Raw genomic sequence first — 22,422 nt, 5'->3', positions numbered from 1 at the left:
CACTGTATAGAGTAGGGGGAACCAACCTGGTGCCTCCAGGTATGGTTTGGCTCTCAACTCCCATCAGTCCCAGCCAGCATGGCCAATGATCAGGGATGATGGGAGCTGGAGTCAAGCAACTTCTGGGGGATGGCAGCGTCATCACCCCTGGCCTGTGCAATCCTTTTGGTTTCCTAGAAATGGCAAAGCACATGATTACCGTGTGTTACGGCACATCCAAATGTTTTGCCCCCTGCTGTTATCTTGATTTCCTAGCTTTAGCATCTGATAAGGGTGCTTATTAAAACCCATTGGCCTTTCCCAGATTTGTTTGCTTAGTAAGATTAATGTTTGCTTTAATGTAATGGACAGTTTTGTGCCAAAGTTCAGTATCAGTATACTGAGTGAATCTACTCTTCTCTTGGTCTCTTCTTAGCGCATCTTCCCTGCTTTGCTTCCCTTTGTCCTGTTTCTCTTCACAGCAGCACAAACTTAATTTAAATCTTTAGGAGTTCATAGCCCACCCTTTTTATCAAACTCACCCATTTTCAGAATGTTGGCTTTAGTAGTTTGTATGGGCTTGCTTTGGAAATGATTGTTCGGCATTTTGGGGGCTGGGGACCTGGGAAACTTTATTGGGTTTCCTGTGAAATTCTAAGCATGAATTCCTTTACTGGGTTGGGAACCATGTGCTCAAATGGAACGTGGATGTATATCTGTGCGCACATCCAATGTGATACCTGCCTGTAGCGCTTGAGGAGTGTGTGTGGTATCTTCCCATCCATCTCACAACACAAGAGGCACAGCAATCACTTCCATCCTATGTCTTGAGCTTCTAGTTGCATAGAATACCTTGCAGCCCATGACTCTATCTGGGTCGGAGCCCATGTTGGATTTATATCATTAAGGCTATGTACAGTACACCTTCCTGGCTTAAAACAAGCTCCTTTCGAATCCTTGGGTGCAGCTCATCAGGCCCTGGAGATTTGAATTCCTTTACTGTAAAGTAACTTGCCACTTCTTTGCCTATCTCAGGCTGCAGCTCTCTCCTTGCATCATTTATCCTGTTATCACCAGGTTGGTCACTGCTTTCATTTTGGGTGAAGACAAAGGCAAAGTAGGTATTGAGCAGCTCCACCCTCTCTCTGTCGCCCAATCACATTTCTCTATCTTATCCATGCAGAGGGCTTGCAACTGTTGATTACTCCTGTGTACTCTCCCTTTGTGATTTCCGCTTTCTTTCCTTATGCATGCCCTTCTTGCATCTCAGCTCATCTGTAAGCTGCTTATGCAGCCACACTGATTTCTTTAAATGCCTCCCATTTTTCTTTCTTGTTGGAATTGTCTGCCTTGTGTCTTCAGTATTTCACCTTTAAGAAACTCTCATCCATCTTGGACTCCCTTCTCTTTGAGTGTTTCGGAACATGAGATCTCACTCAGTTGTTTCTTAAGCTTCTTGAAATCAGCCTTCTTAAAGTTCAGAGTGTATGTCCAACTACACTCAGTTTTCCCTTGCCTCTGTATCATGAAACTCAAGAGGACATGATCACTTCCTCCCAAGGTTCCCAGTACTTCCACTTCATCAATCAGTTCCTCCCTATTGGTGAGGACCAGGTCCTAGATAGATGATCCCCTTGTTGCTTCTTCTACTTTCTGGGAAATGTAATTGTCAGTGAAGCAATGGAGAAATTTGTTGGACCTTGCATTCTTGGTAGAGTTTGAGTTCCAACTGATATTGGGGCAGTTGAGGTATCCCGTGACTACTATATCTCTCCTTTTTTGAATGTTTGGTAATTTGCTGTAGGAAGGCATCATCCAAGTCTTCAGTCTGGCTTAGAGGTCTATAGCAGACGCCTATAGTAAGGTCACTGTTGTTTCCCTCTCCTAAAATTTTACCCATATATTCTCAATCTGCCTTCCATGTTCCAGGTCATGGATCTCTTCATAAGTATACATATCCTCTACATATAATGCTGAAGCCAGGGGAAATGGCAATGTGTACACAGCCTAATTTGCATACCCTTCTGTAATATTTGCTTGCTAGGACAACTTGCTTCTGACCAATGTTGTGTATGCAGTTTCAGTACAAGCCACCAGCCCATTGGCTTTCTTTCTTTTTCTTTTTTAAAATAATTTTTATTAAGTTTCCATACACCAAATCAAACATATCATAGCAATTAATCCAAATTATAACAACAGAAATCATAAAATCCAAATATTTTCCAAATTATAAATTTTTGTGGGGGGTACCCATGCTTCTTGATCGGCCGGAGTCCAATCATCAATATTTCTGCTGCTTTCATGTTTACAATGATGTTCCCAGTCCCATCTTCTCACTCCTTGTCGTTACTCATTTTCCTTTTTGGTCACCTCCGAGTTTTCTCCGCAAGTGGATTGAAAGAAACAGTCTTTTTTATATTTCTGTGTGGACGTTGTAATGCTCTCTTGTAGATCACTCCATAAATCTAATAGTCCAGGCATTCCGTTCGAGCAGGCATCTGCCATCTTGTTCCATTCCGATGAAATACAGTCTAGATGTCCGCTCATTAACTTTACCAGACCCGCTGCATCGTTAATTAGTCTCTCCAGGAGGGTTCCTGCCCTTTCAAATTTAGGATCCCATCCTGATAACAGATCGGCAACTCGCCCTCCCTAAGACCATATATCATGCAACGAAGGTCTGCCTGTCCATGTTGGATCTCATTTCTTACTGCGTCACAAAGAGAGCCTCTCTTCTTTCCAAATCTTTCACAGAATAAAACCTTTAATTCTTATTGTTTTCCCCACACAGTTTATTTTTAGTCCCACTTGCAATTGGTCGTTATGGCGGTTCTTCTAAGGGGGAGGGTTGTTAGGTATATCATGTTAAAAAAGTAGAAAGTCCCCCCCCCTTTCCGTTCTGTTCCACATACCAATATGTCTGCGATTCTTTGATGTTATCTCTGTTCCTTCCGTCCAATCTTCATCATCTCAGTGGTGGAATTATTTAGCAGATAAAACACTCCTGACCTCACTTGAAGCATGTGCGTTTACTTCTCCAATTTTTTTTTACTCTTAAGCAACGCAACCAGTTTCGCTCTTGGAAGCAGCGTCGGAGAGTTCCAAAGCCTGCCTGAGGGCTTTCCGCCCGTCCTTCTTCCGAACTCGGGGGTGATTTATGGCAACAGCGGGCGAGGCAGCATCTCCCCATAACCCAGGGAAGACAAGGGAGACTGATTTACTCCCCATAATCAGCCTCTAATTACCTTGTGCAGGCTGGATAGATGGTATTGTCGGCCATCTTCCAAGGCGCCCCTAGCGCCCCCCCCCGCCCATTGGCTTTCATTAGTGTTACCAGCAAGCAATTTTACAAAGTGAACAACTTCCTTAACTCACGGCTCTAGACATTTTTCTGCAAATGCTTGTTTATTCCCTATCTGTGCTCTCCACCATGTAGCAGTAACTACCATTGAAGGCATAGGAAGCACTAAGACAAGGTTGCACCCAGTGCAGGTAAGGTGTGGAGTTGAACCTACATTCTAACAGTCCCTGGCCTTCCATATTACCTTGCCCAAGGCACAATGAATTGCTAAGCCTTATGTGTTTTGTAAGCCCTTTCCCAATCAATTCAGGCATTGTATGGCAGCCAAGGAGCTGGCTAAAGGAAAGAGGAGGATGCTCTCTAGTTGGAGAAAAGTGTATGTTTCACCAAGAGTAGATACAGTTCATCAAGATGAAGTCATTGCACCCTTCTGCGCTATTTTGTAGTCATCTTGGGAGCAAAGCAGGAGTCTGCTTATTACATTTACTGATGGAACCAAGTTGAAAAGTTATTGCAACTATGTATTGACAAACTATGCAGGGTGAATTGGGAAGTCTCACAGGAAAAATGCACGAAACCCATAGCAACAGTACCGAGATTGTGCTCTTGTGCACATGGGTAGGAGAATGAATGTGTTTTTTTCTTCAAAGTTTCAACCGCTGAAAGAAGAAATATTATAGTGATTATGACTGAGTACATCACTACTGGCAGTGAATCCTCAAATGAAGAATGTGTATGTTTTAGGCACGTGTTTAAGCTTGGTGTTTCCATTAAGGATAAAGCACAATTACACACATACCACAGCAGATGTGGTTAGAGATTACTTAAGAAATTAGGCCTCTGAACTCTGTGCTTTCTTCGGCAAGACCTTGTTCAGTCCTGGATCAACTAAGGGGACCATTGTCATACTAATAAGAGCCTTCTGTCCTTGCCTTCTTCCAGGAAAGAATAGCCAAAAGCCATGGGTCTCAGTGTGGTTTCTGCACTCCTGGCATTGTTATGTCCATGTACACGCTCCTTCGCAATCAGCCTGAACCCAAAATGGAAGCAATTGAAGATGCTTTCCAAGGTGAAAGGTTTTTGAATCTTACTAACTTTTGTCCAACCCCCACGACACAACTTGATTTTTTGGGGAGGGGACTGCATATATGATTGGAGAAGTGATGAGCTGTTACATGTTCAACCTTACACCTTGGATATTAAGAAAAGAAAGCCAGCTGCCTTCAGCTGCTTTGCCATCCTTGGCGGTGGTGGGAATGGCCCTGTCATTGTGACTCAGCAGAGTATGTGTGCCTTTTTAAAATAAAAAGTTAACATACCCCCTCATGCATTCCAATTAGACTGTCCTTGCTGATAGAATCAGATCATTGCAGGGTGGAGGTGGGCAAATCATCTTATTTTTTAAAAAAGATTGCTAGGGAAACTGCACAAAAGTTATTCATCTCTTTTACCATCTGGCCCTCAGATAATCCTTGTAAGGTAGAGAGCTTACAAGGCAAAATTTATTAACTAGTAATGTAGCAGCAAAGCTGGGCAAACATTTGGAAAGGAAGTTTGGCAAACAGTTCAGGTCAATTCTGTGTTACCTGGAGGTTATGGTTGTGGTGCCATTTGAGATTAGAACCCCATTTTCAAAGTTATATAGAACCACAATGATACTTACTCATTTCTCTGGGGGTGAATTTTGGATATCCTCAGAAAGTTTAATGTCCTCCATGGTAGAGCAGAGCCAGAATAAATATCATTTTTTTCTTGTACATCCTTAAGTGACTCCTAACCTCTGTAACTTGATTTGGTGATTCAGGAAATCTCTGCCGCTGTACTGGATACAGGCCCATTCTGGAGGGTTACCGGACATTTGCAAAGGTAAGAAGCCAGAGATCAAAAGCATTCCATAGAGTTAGGCTAGCTTTTGATCAATGCCAATGGATTATACACCTAAAATAGAAAAGGTTAGTCTGCTGTGTCCAATGTTAGTCCTACTCAGACCAGACCCATTCGTATTAATGGTTGTACATTAGTCATGTCTTTGAATTTCAGTGGGCCTACTCTGAACAGGACTAACACTGGATACAAACCAATTTGCTTTCACTTCTCCAGTGCCTCTTCCATTTTTAGCAATCTTGCCACAAATGTTGTTACAACAAAGGTAGCGAACATGGCATCCTCCAGATGTTGTGGGACTCCAAGTCCCATCCATCTGCGGTCTAGCAACATATGGAAGGCACATTCCACATTGCCTACCTCTGCTTTACAGAGCTAGCACTTCTAATGGGGGCGGAACAGATCATGATTCTTGGAGGAGTTCTGGTGCAAACTCTATTGAAATTAATATGGGATGTGAAAGAACACTCTGCCCTTCCATGGCTCCCATTCATTTATGTAGGACTGGTACAAGAAAACATCCTTGAAGATGATATCCCATGTTGGCAAATTTATTTCAAACTGGTGTTCACTTCATTAATTTAAGTCTGTTTAGGGAAAGGGATACTCTAGAAAGGAGATGGTATGAGAAAATCTGGATTAAGGGAGGAGAAAGTATATTTAGGCAGTGATTTGCATGATCCGCAGTTCCCTAGTGGATAATAAACACACAGATACAAATATTTAGGGTTATGGGTTCAAATAGGCCACAACTTTATTGGTTACAGATGTGAGCGGTTTAGCTTAGACATTGGGTGAAGCCAGGCTATATCTCGACTCCTGCCCATCTGCAGGGAATCCATCTAAGAGCAAACCACCAATAGGGGGAGCCCTATGACTTAAATCAAATACGGGCATCCTGAGGGGTCCCCGTTGGGGTTGTGGCATGGCCCTAGCCCATGTCTGGGCATCAGACAGAATCCACACCCCCGGATCCCTTTAACAGGATACCCTTAATGAGGAGGGGCAGGCGGAGGCTACAACCCCCCTCCATCCAAACAAAGGCTTACCCAGTGCCTAATCTCACAGAGTTGTGATGATTGCTATAAGGTAGGTGAAAGCCAAATGACTGGTGCCAATTTGCCGAGTGGGAAAAATTCCCACTTGGCCCCAACAATATGGCGGCTGACGTTTGTCCATAGCAAGGTTGTGTCATAGAAAAGCATAAAAAGAGGGTGGATGGGGTGGGAGATCCGGGGAAGGGCACGAAAGGAGGGTTCCCCGTGGCCACGCCTCCCACAGTTGCTGATTGGTCAGCAGGGCCACCCATGGGCGGGGCCCTGCCCAGCACCAGTGACACAGCCTGGACAGTGACATGGAGGGTGCCAATTCCAGCCCCCCACCGGATCACTGCAGGGCCCTGGATGCCTGGCTGCAACGCCGCCCACCTGGAAAAGGTGAGCGGACTTGTAGCAGAAATCCATACGGACTATGGAGAATTAATGGAGGTATGGGAACCTTACTTTCCACTTTTAATGAATGAATGAGCCCTAAATCTGTATGGTTAAATGGTTTCATTAGCAAATGTGTTAAATTAATATAGCTTTGATGGAGCTTCTTTTGAAACATTTCTTTCCATCTAGGATGGGGGATGCTGTGGGAATAAAGTTAATGGTCTTGGTTGCTGCATGGCTGGAAAGCAAAATAATGTGGTAAGTTGGTTAATGGTTTAAGGTTGGTTGTCTCTTAAACCCGTCATACATTTCCAAGAGGAGAAACTTATTATTATTTTGTGTGATGTACTTTAAATCACTGCAATTAGGATATTTCATACCTGTCTTTCCCCAAATCACTATTGCAGGTTGCTGAGGGTACAGAGAATTCTGTTGAAAATTTTCCTAGCCCCCTCAAAACTACTAGGATTCTCTCGGGGAAAGGAGAATGGTTTTAAAGTTTGTCGGTTATATTCTGAGATTCCCATGTCAGGTTTCAGGAAATAGTAGTTACTGTAGTATTGGGATTTCAGGAGCTTTTAGACTGCAATTCTGTGCACACTTAACTTGAGACTAAGCACCACTAAACGTACCCAGATTTACTTTCAAGTAAACTTGCAAATGATTATGCTCTTAATATGCTATATGATTATATATTATGCACCAACCATCACAGCTCTGACTTCACTCATTGGCTAAAAACACTGAAAGGTGGGAGCAGCCAGGCAGGGTCATCTCACAAAAATAACTTGGAAGGTTGCTTGAACATTTTGCTTCATAACTTTCTTTCTAGAAGGGTCAGAGACTTAGGGATGAATTCAGCAACGTGCACAAGCTTTTATGCTTGTCAGATGGACTGATCCCCCTTTCATTCTCTTTTGGGGGTACTTCTGACCCTTCAGAGTGGAATGTGAAAGGGATCCGGGGGAAGGACGGGGAAAGCTGTGCTGTGCTGGTATCCCCTAGTAAACCTTATTAGTTGAGTCTTGGCCTTACTTTTAAAAAAGAAAAAGAAAAGAAAGCCCAGAGTCTGGGGTACCTGCTGACTATGGGTCTGGTATACCAGTACCCCAGAACTTGCCTCTTGGCACTCCTGGATATAAACATAAGTCTGCAACCATGTTCACACCTGCCTGGGAGTTTGCTCTACAGTGGTACCTCGGGTTACAAACACCTTGGGTTACAAACACTTCAGGTTACAGACTCCGCTAACCCGGAAGTAGTACCTCGGGTTAAGAACTTTACCTCAGGATGAGAACAGAAATCACACAACGGCGGTGCAGTGGCAGCAGGAGGCCCCAGTAGCTAAAGTGGTACCTCAGGTTAAGAACAGTTTCAGGTTAAGAACGGACCTCCAGAATGAATTATGTTCATAACCAGAGGTACCACTGTATTTAAAACATACTTATTTCAGTGCGGCTTATTCTCAAGTAAGTAGGGTAAGGACAGCTGTATTTGTTAGGATTTTCTCTGTTCGTAATCATCTGAAATAGTGCGTGTCCTTTTAAATCTTTTATGTGTGTGCCTTATATCTTAGTAGTTGCTGTTTTAAATGGAAAGAGAGAACAAATGACATTCCATCTCCATGTAAGAAAGTTCCTGATTCCCATGTTGCTCTTTCTCTCCCCTCCAAATAGGGTCAGGGTTGCTGTGGAGAAAAAGTGAATGGCTGTTGCATGAATGGAAAAGAGAACAATACTGTAAGTTCCTATTACTGTAGTTCTCTTCTTCCATCTTCTTTTGTTGAAATAAATATATAGAATATCAAGCCATGCTTAAGCAAAGTACAGATAAAGCTATACCTCTATTTTTTGGTCTTGAAATGGTGTGCCCAGCAGCCTTTGGAACATAGTGAGTGATGTCTGAGGGAGGGAGGCGAACAATGAGCTGAGCCCCTTCCTGGATCTTGTTGGGAGAACAGGTTGTGAATGGGAGTTAGCAGAAGCAGTGCACAATTTAATTCAACTGCAGTTGTTCTTGTTAGGTCATGGAGGTCCTCTGTGGACCAAGGTGCTTCCATGCTATTGATGGAATGTGTATCTATATAGCTATTTAAACCATGTTAAGTATATTAAAAAGTTAAATGTTCATTATTAAACAAATATTGTGATTGTTTCAAGTCCTTTCATCACAAGGATTTTAATTATTTTTTAAAGTATCACTACGAGGATTTTACTACTGCTCTGTGTTGGGCTAGTAATATTGATATGCTTTGTATAAGACATACAAATAGTAATCTTCTTTAACAGTGAGAAAAAATATATATGCACTAACCAATGACAATTTCTTCAGGGATTGATCTCCTCAGAGCTGTTCAATCCATCTGAGTTCCAGCCTTTAGATCCTACCCAGGAGCCGATATTCCCACCAGAGTTATTGGTAAGAACGTTCTCTTCTCATGACTTTCTTGTGGTGTTCCTCCTGCATGGAAGATTTACCTATCCATTGACTTCTGTGCATGGGCTGAGAACATGTTGAGATGATGCACTGTCTTGGGACAATAGACCATGAATTCACTTCAGCCTCTGTAGTTTAAGCAGTGAGTCACTTAAACACAAGTAGGGAGAGGGAGAATCAAAAACCATAGGCAGGATTGAGCCACTGGTCTTTCAGCTTTGGGAAAATATAGTTGTACACAACAGAAGGGCTGTTATCTCTGGGAGTTTACAGTTCCATAGGGAAAAGCACTTCCTATGACCCAAGATATGAAGCAATGGAGAACAGAACAACTTGTTATTCCATGTTTGTGTAGACTGGAGTTGTTGCATCGGTATAGCAATCCTAGGATAGCCTTGGCACAGAGATATACAACTTCTTAACTGCCTTTGTGTCTTGGTCTTTCCTCATGAAGTTCCTGGAGATGGACATATGATTGTCCCATATTATCATTCCAACTGGCCTGTGGGGTAGGATATTCTGAGGTAGTGAGTGGCTGATGGCCGTCCATTGACCTTGAGCGATGGTTGTTAAGCTCTGCTGGTCCCCTGGTCATTCATTGTCCTTGCCTTGGTGGAGGACCCTTATTTGTGTCCAGATAATTGTCTTCAACCAGACACTGAGCACAGCCAGGAGAAGAGGCAAAGCTCAGTGGTAGAAGACCCCAGGTTTAGTCTCTGGCACTTCCAGGTAGGACTGGGAGAGAACCCTGTCTGAAATCTTGGAGAGCTTCTGCCAATATGTGTAGATGACACTGAGTTGGATGGACCAATGGTTTGATTCAGAACAAGGCAGCTTTCTATGTTCCTACATGACAGGTGCGGGCTACTGCCAGTTCACACCCACACCTAGGGGGTGGGACCAACCTGTGCATTCAGTATGATGTCAGTTGATTTGACAGGTGCATGGTCTGGCCCACTTTTCAAAGTTGGTCCAGCAGGGTGGGGGAGATCGAGATCAGGCCTGCCACATCATAAAGGTTCCTCAGCCCTGACCTATGAGGATAGGGACATCTGAACATGAGGCTGGCACATGCATCCCATCCAAACTTCATTCCTCCAGCTGCTCTAGGTATGCTTCTGACAAAACTCATCTAAGGGCAGTGCTATTTTTCTAGAAAAAAGAGGTGCCGGAACTCACCACGAATATATAGCTTGTTCTCTTATAATGGCAAAGGTGCCCACCTGAGAGGTGCTGGAACTGAGTTCCATGTGAGTACCGGCAGAAAAACACCTGCTTAAGGGTCAAACTACACATGGCAATCACACTCCCCCCCTCCTTAAGCAAGTTTGAAAGGTCTCGCTTTCTTTATGAAGGTACATGGAATAAAAAGTGGCTGAGGTTCATAATCATAATGATCTGCCCAAAGCATTGGAAGGTTAAACTTCAATGACTTTTAGAAGGCTGTTTGCTACATGTATATTGAAGGACAAAGTTACCTTGTGGTGTTGCTTTCACCTAAGATATGGTTTTGTTTCGCCTATGAAAACTTTGCAAGGCACCCTATAAAGGTGTGACACACCAAAGCACAACAGTAACAGTTGACTACTTCTAACTTTTCTGTTTCTTGTCATAGCTTTATGGTTTCAGTCTTGCTTCGCCATAGGAAGAATCAAACAGAGCCTAGATTTCTTGCTCCTGTGCCAATGTATTGTGATTTGAAGCTAAATCTGGTGTTGTTTCCTCAGACTCACACTGATCAGCCTCAGAAGCAACTGTGCTTCAAAGGGGAGCGAGTGATGTGGTTTCAACCCTCAAGCCTCAAGGAACTGTTGGTGCTCAAAGCTCAGTACCCAACTGCCAAGCTTGTGGTGGGGAACACTGAAGTAGGTAAGGAAAGAACTCGGTTTCTGTTTGAGTTTTTTGTCAGTACAATGCAAAGGCTAAGGGTTTGTCCACACTTTTGCTTGTTTCAGGCCCAGAAAGCATGGGTCTGAGTGGTTTGCTATTTGCCCCACTGCTTTCCCTGGGGAAAAAAACCCTCTAAATCAGAGTAAATGTCAATCTATGGAAAATCTGACTGACATTTGCTCCGATTCAGCTGTAAAGAGCAGGTTTTCTCTGGAGGAAAGTGGCGGCACAAACAGAAGTATGGACAAGGCCTTAAATTGCCTGCCTGGTTAAGAATCTACCTATACCTTTCTTTAAACCATCTTAAGAGATTGCCCTGCCTTCATTGTAACAGTTGAGATTTTTAATAGTTGAGCTTTGAGGTATAATTGATGTGCTCCATCTGGAACATAGGGAACTGTCTTATACTAAGCTGTACCATTAGTCCATCTAGCTCAATCTTGTCTGACACTCCCTGGCAGCAGCTCTCAAGAGTGTCAGTCCTTCCCAGCCATGCCTGGAGATGCCAGGGATTCATTCTGGAACCTTCTTCATGCAAAGCATGTAGTGCCTGAGATTGACATGAAGAATCTGAGCATGCCCCACTCTTGGCCAGGCTCCTGGCAAACTGCACCTTCCAGTGCAGATGTTGGGGCTTCCAGAATCTAATGGCAAGTTGGTTTTGTTACCCTCTGAGAGTCAGAGGTGACCTTTACATATTTGAAAACAATGCACAGTTTAGGTAAGGAGTGGAAAGCAGCCAGACTATTTAAATTTCCCGAAAACCATCCTTTCTAAGTCTCTATTGTCCCCATTCTTGATGTTTACCCTCGTGGTTTCCTAATGCCATGTTAGCTAGAATCTTGTAATTTCCCGTAGAAATCAAACTGTGTGTGCTGAGGCAGTGTTTGTTAACTTTGCTAGCTGCAGTGGAGAGTCCCTTTGGCCCTTGACCTTAAACTTCCATGGCAAGACAGTGCAAATGCTTTGTGGAGAGATTGTTCAGGCGAAAGCTCTAAGAGTCACTATAGATATCATCACAGAAACAGGCTTTGGTGGGCTGGGCCTGTTAAGTAACAGCCCTGCTCTTTCATTGGTAAACCTGTTAAGTCTGGCCGGCTGCCATGTCTGCATTGACCTCATTGGATTGTGTTTCCTTGAGGTATTGAAATGCGGTTAAAGAACATGCTGTACCCTGTGATCATAGCACCAACTTGGATCCCTGAAATGAACTCTGTTCAGCACACAGAGGAGGGTAAGTAGCAACATGCTTATCGCCTCAGGAGACAGGCCGTGGGCCTGAGGAATGTGCAAGGAAAGACTTCTAAGCAATGCAAAGGATTCTGGATGTTGATTTGTCACTAATTAGGTCCACAGGCCTGTCTCCCGCCCACTACTGATCTAGTGAGTAGGTGGATCCCCTGCTCTGATGCCTTCTTTGTTCCTGAGGCCAAGGTGTACCGCTTGCATTTATGTAGGCAGTTCCAAAATGAAAATAATTGTCTACTTTGCATACTATTAGTGAGCATGCTGCTGAACAAACCGCCTCATTTTTTTCTTTAAGGGAGTGAACCCCCATGTTGTAGTGTGTCTGTGTCTGTCTGCGCTGATAATACACCCAGCACAGCATAGATTCAGTCACTCCTTGCCTTTCTCGCAAAAAATGGCACATCTGAAATAGTTTCCTGCCTCTGCATCCTCTAAATGTGGCAACTGGCTCAGTGGTGGCTGATGCCCATTGGGGCTGGTGGAGAAGAAGGCAGGGAGACCAGCACAGGTTGGGCACTGCCTCATATGGCCAAATTGACCCGTCTCCATTGAACTTGACATTCTGACAGCTTTAACATCCTTTAACTGTGCTTAGAGTTCCTGGTGCCCCAGGAACTCCCAAGATATAAGCTGAAGGTAATAAAATGCTTCCAAGAAGCCACAGCCTCTTGGTTTAGAGGTCTTAAAATACTACCAAGGCCCAGGGGCGAAGGAAGGTGTCGTGACACCTGGGGCAGGCGTCACTACGTAGGGTGCACGTGCGGCATCGCTACATATGACGCATGCGTATATGCTGTATAGCGGTTTGCCGCTGGCGCCGCTCCAGTGCCTTACGGATGGTGCCGGGATCCTCTGCTTGAGGCTGCAGCCGCAAACGGAGGATCCTCCAAAGGTGGATGCAGCGGCACGATGGCTGCTTGCACCGCCACGAGCCCCTGCGGGGTGGCTTCTTGTCACCCCTGTAGACATGGAACCCAGGGCATACCGCCCCCCACCCCCCCATTGCGACACCACTGCCAAGGCTTGCCAATGCCTCCGGGCAGCTCTTTCATCTTGAGAGACTACGTTATAGCTACCAGCCAAATCCCTCTCGTGTCTCTGTTTTTCCAGGAATTAGTTTTGGAGCCTCATGCACTCTGAGCCACATGGAAGAGGTTCTGCAAAAAGCGGTGGCTCACCTTCCTCCTTACAAATCAGAGGTGTTTCAAGCGGTCCTAGAACAACTGAGGTGGTTTGCAGGGCCTCAGATCCGAAATGTTGCTGTAAGTGCTCTCAAGACCTTTTTTTCCTTTTGATGTGAGCAAAGGCAGCTTTCAGGACAGTTGTTCCTTGAGACTTCATGCCAATACATTTGCACAAACTTGCACAAGATTATACGGTGCCTGTGCCTGTTGCTCATTCATCCTGACGTGTTTGCATGGAGGTTATATGATACTGACAGCTATCAGTTGCTATGCTGCAGTTTCCAGTGCAATTTTCTGTCACTTTTTTTTTTTGTCAGATGACTCACAGTCAGAAAAGTGGAACAATAATTGCACTGAAGTGCAGGCTAGTAATTTGTTGTTATTTGTTGTTAAAAAATAAATAAACAGCCTATCTGGAAGTGCGGAAAGACTCAAATGAGAAAATAGCAGGCCTTTCCTTTGAATCTTGCCTTGCTTTGCAGTTTTACTTCCAGTTTGACTCTAGGCCCTTTGCACATTACTCACATGAAGGGGCATTATAGGTGAGAAGTGCTGGTGTTGGGGAAAGGCACTGAGCAAGAGAGCTCTAGAGTAGGGCTGGGGAACCTCAAAAAAGCCCTGATGGATCAGCTCATAGGTCCATCTGGTCCAGCAGCCCGTTTTCACAGTGGCCGACCAGATGCCCTGGGCAAGCCTGCGAGCAGGACCTGAATGCAGTCTCCTCACTAGTAATTCACAGCAGTTGGTATCCAGACATATATTGTCTCTGATACCACGCTCTCCTCACCCCTGATTGTTGTCTGGATCTGATGGGAGCTGAGATCCAATGGCATATGGAGTATACAGTAGGCAGAGAGAGGCTTAGATTGGGTCCCGTTCCTGCAAGTGGACTGGCTTGGGCTCCAGCAGATCCCTCACTCATGTTGCTCCACCCCTGTGTTGGGTGCTGCCCCCGCCCGGATTTGATAATTCAGTAACAGTGTTTAAAGGAAAGAAGTATTCTCACAATGTCTTTCCAGCTGCTTTCTAACCCAACCATGTTCTGTATTTGGTTTCAGGCTCTTGGGGGAAATATAATGACTGCAAGTCCAATATCTGACCTAAATCCAGTGTTTATGGCAAGTGGGAGCAAACTGACCTTGGCATCAAATGGTAAGCTTTAAGTAAGAATGGCAGATGGTGCATCACCAACCATCTTCTGGCTCACTTAGGACAATGATAACAGCCCAGGGAATTTTGTACCTCGGTTCTTTCTGGGGTGAATCAGGTAGCACTGCAGCGCCTGTTGTTTCCATCAGCTTTGGTGGACAACACTTGGTAGCATTGCTCTAGTAGATCCTTCTTTTGCTTTGTTGATTTTGATGGTGAGTCTTTTCCAGGTCACTCTGAATGCACAGATAGTCTCTAAATGCCCTCCAGATATTTTCATTGATATCAATGTTTGAAATTTTGCAGTGTTTGGGAGTTGATATGAGGCAGTATTTTGTATTTGGCAGTATTGGTAGCTCATATGCAATGGTGTATCCAAGTGGTCAAAAAATGTTTACACTGTTCGCAGATCAATGTCTGTCAAGGAACCTCTGCATTCCTGTCACAGAATCTTTGACCATTAAAGAGGATTGTTGGACCAGTTCATGGGTGCACACTCAGTTCACATGGAATAGTGTTGGGCAACTGTACTTGTGAGCTTAAGTGTGTTCCCTAACACACCCACACCACCCCTCTGTGGTTGTGCTTTGGCAAGCTGGGTTTGATCATATATGAGAAGGTGCTCAGACAAAACCCTCTCATTAAAGCTTGCAGGGTGCAACTCTCCTGTTGACAATCATCTCCTTCCCTGTTGCCTCTCACGCCAGATTCCCACTGAAGCCATCACATAACCACAAACACTTAGGGTGTATATATGAAACCAACCTGCCTCTCAAATGTGGCTACCCCACCCAACATCCCTCCCTCCTTGGCTCTCACCCAGAGAGAAAAATCAACGCTAATACAACCAAGAGAATCCCCACCCCTTGCTCCTCCCTAAAGGATGTTACTCCTTTGGGGTCTCCCCATGCTGGGGATGCCCCCTGCCACAACAGTGCCTCCTTTTAGCCTCTGACTTGATACCAATTTCTGCCTGTCCTGGGTTCATGATTTTGACTTCCCAAGTTTTGTCAGCAAGGATGTCCTGCTTAACCCATTTAGAGTGGTCTTCGGGAGACCCTAACCATGCAAAAAGATGCTGATGCCAGTCAGTACCTGACAGTACACAAGAGAAAAAGCACACACATTATGGGAATATACTTTACAGCATGACTGTAGCTGCTAGAATATATTCTTCCATTAAGTATAGCTCCATAGTAAGAATGAATGAAATGGAATATGATTTCCCTACACATTCCACCCACTATGTACTGTCTTTTTTTTTTTGCAGAGGGAAGGAGGACTATAAGGATGGACGAGACATTCTTCACTGGTTATAGGAAGACTAAGCTTAAACCTCAGGAAATATTGCTCTCGGTTGAGATTCCCTTCAGCAGGAAGGTGAGGTGATTGGAATACAGTATAGCATTGCTTTGAAAGCTAGGTAGAGAGCAACAGTTACTTTAATGGGAAGGCAAAATCTCTCTTGGTTCTACTGATCCATCCTTGAAGGAAAGGTGGGTATGTTATGATTCCTCAGGAATGCAGGAAGATTACAAAAATGAAAGGAAAATGAAGGAAAGACTAGTTCCTAGAAAATAACCAATATACTCCCCAGCTACTTCAAGTGAAGTGCAACCCTGGGACATTTTGAAATATGCACAAGAAGGAGTATGTATGTAACACACACACAGAGAGAAAGAGATTACCACATTATCCAGCTCCCATTGCTTCTCAGGCCCTACTTCTGGGAAAAGAGCCCATTGATTAATATTTTTTGATAGTTGCTCAGGATCAGCCCTTATATTTAAAATGGTATTATTTATTCATGTATTTATTTATTTATTTGGGGGGGAAGTTAGCCTAATTTTCAAGGAAACTCAAGGCAGCTAGTTAAAGGAACCAAGTTTGTTCCTCTTTTTGACTGAAGTGAAAGCATTTGTTTGGGAATAAATTGTAAGGGTTAGTTGAGGACAAGTCCCTCTTGAACTCCTCCAGCATACAGTAGTTTTCCAGCAATGGAATTCCATTGATTTTAAGTGAGGTCATGTAATATTTATTTTAGGTTTTCTTTGTTCTCAAGGATTCAGCACTTGTTCCAATAGAGTATACCGTTATTAAGTTGGCATGGAATAACTGTTTCTGTGCCACAAATGAGGGACCAGAATGAACCTGTAATTCAGGGGTGAGGAACTCACATTCCTCCTCCCAACAGGCACACTCAATAGTCAGGGATGTTGGGAGTTACAGTACAATGCCTGGAGGGCCAGAGATTCCCCACCTCTACTCTAAATGGAAGGCAGGCATATCCCCTTCCCCTGCTGAGTCCTTTGCTTTCCAATATATTAATCAGAGCCAAGTGGCTTTGTTACCACCTACCTGTAGAAATGTAACTCGGTCAGAGTTGCTGTCCTGGGAAAAGATGGGCAAAGATTGTGACCTCCTCTCTCAGTGAATCAGGCTGATTTGCACTTCATGAATTTAGGTGTACATGTAAAAATAAATAAATTAAAGCATGGCTGAGATAGACATGGAGGATATGGACACACTTGTGAGAGAGTCAATCAATCAATCAATCAATCAATCAATCATAAGCCTGGGTTTGCTGTCACAAAAGTCTATTCATGGATATATAGTCAGAGTCTGTTATGTAGTGACTGTGCAGGAGTCCTGTTGCCTTTAACAATTGACCCCCCCCCCCCCGCCAAGTTCACTGACTGGTCTGGTTTGGTCCTGCCCCTCTGTAATCACTGGAGGATTAAGGGAAGAAGCTGAGAAGTAAGTGCCCTAAAGCCTATCCTCTGAAATACAACAAACAGAAGAACTACATTCAGTGGAAAGTTTGAAAAACAACTACTCCATGCTCTAAAGTGATATGTCCTTGCATTATTTTTCAGGGCAGAGCAATATGGACCCCAGAGGTGCTGTGTCTCATAGTGCAAGATAGAAACTGGCACTGACTGCATGAAACCGTTGATTAGATTTCCCTTTTCCAGTGTTATATCAGCCTTGGGAGGAATCTCTTGCCTGCTTTGCAGGAACGTGCAGCAGTGTAGTTTGAGACTCAGTACAAATAGTGCAAAGGACGACCCAAACACTTATGTTTTGAATTGTTGCAGTGGGGTGGTTTAATCCAGGGATGAGGCATCTGTGGTCCTCCAGCTATTGTGAGAGTACAGCTCCCCTGATCCCTGACCCTTAGGCATGCTTGCTGGGGTAGATGGGAGTTGAAGTTTCACAACATCTGTCCACAGGTTCCCCATGTCTGGTTTAACCTCCTTCCTATTTCTACAGTTCTGTGATTCTGTCTGCCAGTTAGTGAATTTTGCTTTTTAGAAATATAGCTCACAGCACCCTCTGCTGTGCATACATAAAACAACATTAAATCCTGCTCGTTTGAAGAAGTCTCATTTGGAAGTAACCTTGTCCAAGACTGCAGCTTTTTCTGCCATCTTACATGTGGTAGTGCCACTTGACTGCATGGCAAACTGGGCACGAAACACTAAATTCTGATACTAGAGGTAATGGATAGTCAGCTAGCCCGGGGCTACTTTAACCCACTCAAAACTTTGCTATCCAAAACCCACTCAAAACTTTGCTAACTTTTCTGTTAGTGACCAGTGTTCATAGAGAAGGAAGTACGTGAACAACTAGCCTTACACATTAATTTTATGCGCTGTTTAGTGAAGAGGTCTAAGTTGCAGAATGAATTTAGTGTGTGATGTTGTCTTGTGTTTTTACTATTTTTTTGTGGGGAGCTGCCCAGAGTGGCTGGGGCAACCCAGTCAGATGGGCAGCAAACAAACAAACGAACAAATGAACAAACAAATGAACGAGCAAATGAACAAATGAATGGCTAATATTGTTGATATGCATTAACAGCTGCTTTTTTTGCACTTGCTGCCCTGGGTTGAAAATGAAGTACATATTTTTGGGAACTTTCTGGTTTTTAGTTCTGGGTATAGAAATGGACTATGAACCTGTCCATTCTCTTGATCCCACTTGTGCTCAAAGAGAACAAATTGAGGCCAACATTTGTTTCCTTTTCTTCTCCTAGGGTGAATATTTCTCAGCATTCAAGCAAGCTTCAAGGCGGGAGGATGACATTGCTATAGTGACCTGTGGGATGAGAGTCCTCTTTCAAGAAGGAACTGATCAAGTGCAAGATATTAAGCTGAGCTATGGAGGAATGGCTCCCACAACTGTATTGGCTGTCAAAACGTGTCAGGAGCTCATTGGAAGGTAGGAGAATTAGACCCTGGTGTTGTGTAACAGAGGAAATTATTGTTGCACACCACCCCAATCTCCACGTGGTGCAAGGCTCCAGGAGTTCCCAGCATTCCCAGGGTTTACATTTTCTTCAGAATGTGGCCCAGTGGAGACTGTGGTGTCTTTATGATATATGGTTTATTGACACATATATACAACCTTGAGCCTACAATGGAGAGGTTCACAGCATTAACACCCCAAAAAGGGCCTTGCTTCGTCCATCTTGCAGCCTCGGATTCAAACAGTTTCTCTATCTCTCTTTCCAGCTTGCTGCTTTTTCTTCTGGCTCACATCACTTCACTCTTCAACTCTCACATTGTCTTTCTAACTATCCGTGAGCTGAGGGCACATTTGCCATCTCACACAGACCCCCTTTTCATTATTCCCCTTCATGGCCCATCGCCTGGGTGATCACCTCATCAGGAAGCTGGTGTGGCTTATATTTCAAAGCATGCTGGATCCAGGGGTTAGAAGGGTCTTTGCATATGTCCTACCCCTTCAAGGAAAAAAAACCAACCTAATAACATCATGTACCTGCAAGAGAGTCTTGGATGCCAAACCCCTTGCTGACAGTTTCTGCTACCGTGTTTTTATTTATTTTGTATTTCTTAGATTTGTATACCACCCTTCATCAAAAGATCTTGGGGCAGTTCACAAGATGAAAATACAAGATAAATACAAGATAAATGTTGACACCGCTGGTTCTTTTTGCCCTTACCCCATCAGCGATGCAGATGCATTGGAGATAAACATAGTCTAAGTTAGCAATGGGGAACCTGTTCCTATCCTTATGTTGTTAGACTACAACTCCCATCATTCCTGACCATGCTGACTAGAGTTGATGGGACCTGGAGAACCCCACATAATCCGGAGGGTTACAACTCCCCTGACCTGGCCTAAAGACTGTGGAACAAATGAAATGAGTTTTGGGTTAATTCATGGTTTATGCTCCTACAGGGAGTGGAAGGAAAAGCTCTTGCAGGAAGCCTGTTGCCTGCTGGCTGGCGAGATGAACCTGTCCCCTTCAGCCCCGGGTGGCATGGTGGACTTCCGACGGACCCTTGTCCTCAGCTTCTTCTTCAAGTTCTATCTCACGGTGCTTCAGAAATTAGGCAGGGAACTCAATGGCAACGTGAGTGGTTCCATCCTCTAGCTGGGTTGAGGGTTCAGCAGGAATCCATAGTGTGTAGAGACAGATTCTATTGAGTTCTAGGGGTTCCTTTAGAAATTGGCATACGAGAAGGCTGGAATGGGGTACCTGTGGTTCTTTCAATATTGTTGGACTCCCATCAGCCCCAGCAGGCATAGCCAATTAACAAGAATGATGGGACTGGTAGTCCAACAATACGTGGAAAGCCACAAGTTGCCCATCTCCATAACAGAGGAAATGTCTTTTGTGGTAGGTGTTTTGCACTGTAGGTTCTGGGTCCTTGAAGCTTTCTGGCATGGTCTATAGTAGGCAGTTGTCATAACAGACTAAAAGAGGAGGAGGAGGGAAAGGGGGAAATCTGGAAAGGAAAAGGGGACTTGCTCCTTACTCAAATCACTCCTCTAACAGTTAGTGATGGACCAAAACTGGAACTTTGGGTGATTTGATTTTTTACACAAGTCACAAAGAGGGAAAGTTGCATAGGTAGTATTAGCTGTTCATAAGTTTTTGGTTACAGATAGGTAGCCGTGTTGGTCTGCCATAGTCAAAACAAAAAAATTCCTTCCAGTAGCACCTTAAAGACCAACTAAGTTAGTTCTTGGTATGAGCTTTCGTGTGTATCTGAAGAAGTGTGCTTGTACACGAAAGCTCATACCAAGAACTAACTTAGTTGGTCTTTAAGGTGCTACTGGAAGGAATTTTTTTGTTTTGCATAAGTTTTTGGGTTTGTTTGTTTTTAAAAATAAGATGCAAGAGGCATATGAGTAGACTTACACTGGATTTCAAATATGTTTTTACAGAATAATCTTGCTGATACGGTCCCTGCTAGGTATGCCAGTGCTACTCAATTATTTCACAAGGATCCTGTTAAAAATGTACAGTTTTTCCAGGTGAGTAAGAGGAACCAAATGAGCATGACTTCCAGTTCCCAGCTCTATAAAATGTGCTACTCTTTGTCTCAGTTCCCCAGGTCTCATTGATCAAGAACTTATTCCCATTCTTACTTTGGCTTTCTTTCCTCTTATTTATTTGTGTAAATGAGCACTTCTTCCTGCATAGAACAAGCTCTCCATGAGGCTGAATGTGATGATGATGATTGCTCTAAGCATCCTCATGGCCCCACTGCCAGTACTGGAATTTTAGACTTTGGAGAAGTTACTATATTTGCCAGCAATATTAGCATCAACATTTGACCACTAGTCCTGGGCATGTATGACCAGCCTTTGGTTTTGTTACAGGAAGTGCCTCCTGGACAGTCTGTTGAAGACATGGTGGGGAGACCCCTTGTGCATCTTTCAGCTGCCAAGCAAGCAAGTGGGGAGGCAGTCTATTGTGATGACATTCCTCACTACGAGAATGAGCTGTACCTAACACTAGTTACCAGCACCAAAGCCCATGCCAAGATTGTGTACGTATTGCTTCTGCAACAGATATATTTCCTTACACTAGTGATAGCCGAGTGCCCACCACTCTGGCAGTTAGAGGATCACTTCAGAGGCACCAGGCACCTCTGCCTCCTCCACTCTCAAGAATATTACAAAACAACAACAACATGTAGCCAGTTTCCATCACTGAGAGTAGCTTGCAAGATGATGGGCTGGAAGAGTCAAACTGTGCTATGACTCCAGTCTGCCACATGGCAGCTGGGCAACTTAGGCTTTGGGACTTTGGCCAAACTTTCTCTAGGGAATCCTTTCTTCAGAGACTGCTTATGTGAGCTGTGGGGCTAGATAACATAGAGTAATGCTTCTCTGTGCTGTTCTGTTTCCTCAGTTCTATTGACACCACAGAGGCCCAGAATGTCCCTGGTTTTGTCTGTTTTGTCTCCGCTAAGGATGTTCCAGGGAGTAACGTCACTGGGATTGCTAATGATGAAACCGTCTTTGCAAAGGACACTGTATGTAGTTACCTTTTTTCCTTCCTTTTGTAAAATGTGCAAAGCTGTAGCTAAGGCAAGAGTGGGTAACCCTCAGACTCTGGGCCAGATTTGGCCTACCAGCCCCAACTGCTTTCTAAGATCTCCTGATCTGTAAATAAAGCACAAAGTACCACAAATCTCCTCCTCCTTCTCCTCGGATATTGATATTGTATCTTTAAACAGCAACAACACCCCTCTCCAAACAATACCCCAGACCAAGAGTCTGTTCAGCCACCTCAGCTTTTGTAGTTGGAGTCAGTCAGGGCCTTGCTTTCCCATGCCAGGTGGAAAAGGCCTGCAAGGCAGGGAGCAGGTCTTCCAGGACTTGCAGCCAAGACTGGAGATAAGATAGGAGACACACAGAGAGTACCCTGAATCTCCACTTCAAGTCAGCATTTCAGACTGCATTAACTGCTGAGTTGGTGGGGGGATGCTGGTTTTTTTTACCCTTGAAGAGGAGGCAGAGGTCTTTCTCTCCAAGCTTAATGCTATAATGCTTGAGATCAGGAGATAAAATCCATCTGCCTGTTCTTTAGAAAGGATATTCCCAAATATTTGCTTGTTTCCTACCTAAAGGCTTCCAGTACCTTTTCACCCCCGTA

General features: G+C 44.1%; 1 protein-coding gene across 3 annotated transcripts in view; it reads left to right on the top strand.

Moving 5' to 3' along the window:
* The window catches only part of XDH (xanthine dehydrogenase), a 66,573-nt gene that overhangs the window by 12,782 nt on the left and 31,369 nt on the right, over positions 1 to 22,422 (top strand). For all 3 annotated transcript variants that reach the window (XR_014524285.1, XR_014524286.1, XM_083496033.1), the window contains exons 4-19: positions 3,363 to 3,471; positions 4,223 to 4,349; positions 5,085 to 5,146; positions 6,787 to 6,855; positions 8,274 to 8,336; positions 8,929 to 9,015; positions 10,761 to 10,902; positions 12,065 to 12,157; positions 13,282 to 13,433; positions 14,414 to 14,507; positions 15,775 to 15,884; positions 18,541 to 18,725; positions 19,710 to 19,884; positions 20,703 to 20,792; positions 21,141 to 21,310; positions 21,676 to 21,799. Coding sequence is in view for 1 of the 3 variants with exons in the window: in XM_083496033.1 (XP_083352159.1) it covers positions 3,363 to 3,471; positions 4,223 to 4,349; positions 5,085 to 5,146; positions 6,787 to 6,855; positions 8,274 to 8,336; positions 8,929 to 9,015; positions 10,761 to 10,902; positions 12,065 to 12,157; positions 13,282 to 13,433; positions 14,414 to 14,507; positions 15,775 to 15,884; positions 18,541 to 18,725; positions 19,710 to 19,884; positions 20,703 to 20,792; positions 21,141 to 21,310; positions 21,676 to 21,799 (1,852 nt within the window). In the remaining 2 variants the exon portion in view is untranslated. The remainder of the gene's footprint in view (positions 1 to 3,362; positions 3,472 to 4,222; positions 4,350 to 5,084; positions 5,147 to 6,786; positions 6,856 to 8,273; positions 8,337 to 8,928; positions 9,016 to 10,760; positions 10,903 to 12,064; positions 12,158 to 13,281; positions 13,434 to 14,413; positions 14,508 to 15,774; positions 15,885 to 18,540; positions 18,726 to 19,709; positions 19,885 to 20,702; positions 20,793 to 21,140; positions 21,311 to 21,675; positions 21,800 to 22,422) is intronic.

Source organism: Podarcis liolepis (genome assembly GCF_965112155.1).
Source record: "Podarcis liolepis genome assembly, chromosome: 3".
NCBI classification, from domain to species: domain Eukaryota; kingdom Metazoa; phylum Chordata; class Lepidosauria; order Squamata; family Lacertidae; genus Podarcis; species Podarcis liolepis.
Note: the sequence above shows the minus strand (reverse complement) of the source record. Positions and strands in the feature narration are given on the sequence as shown.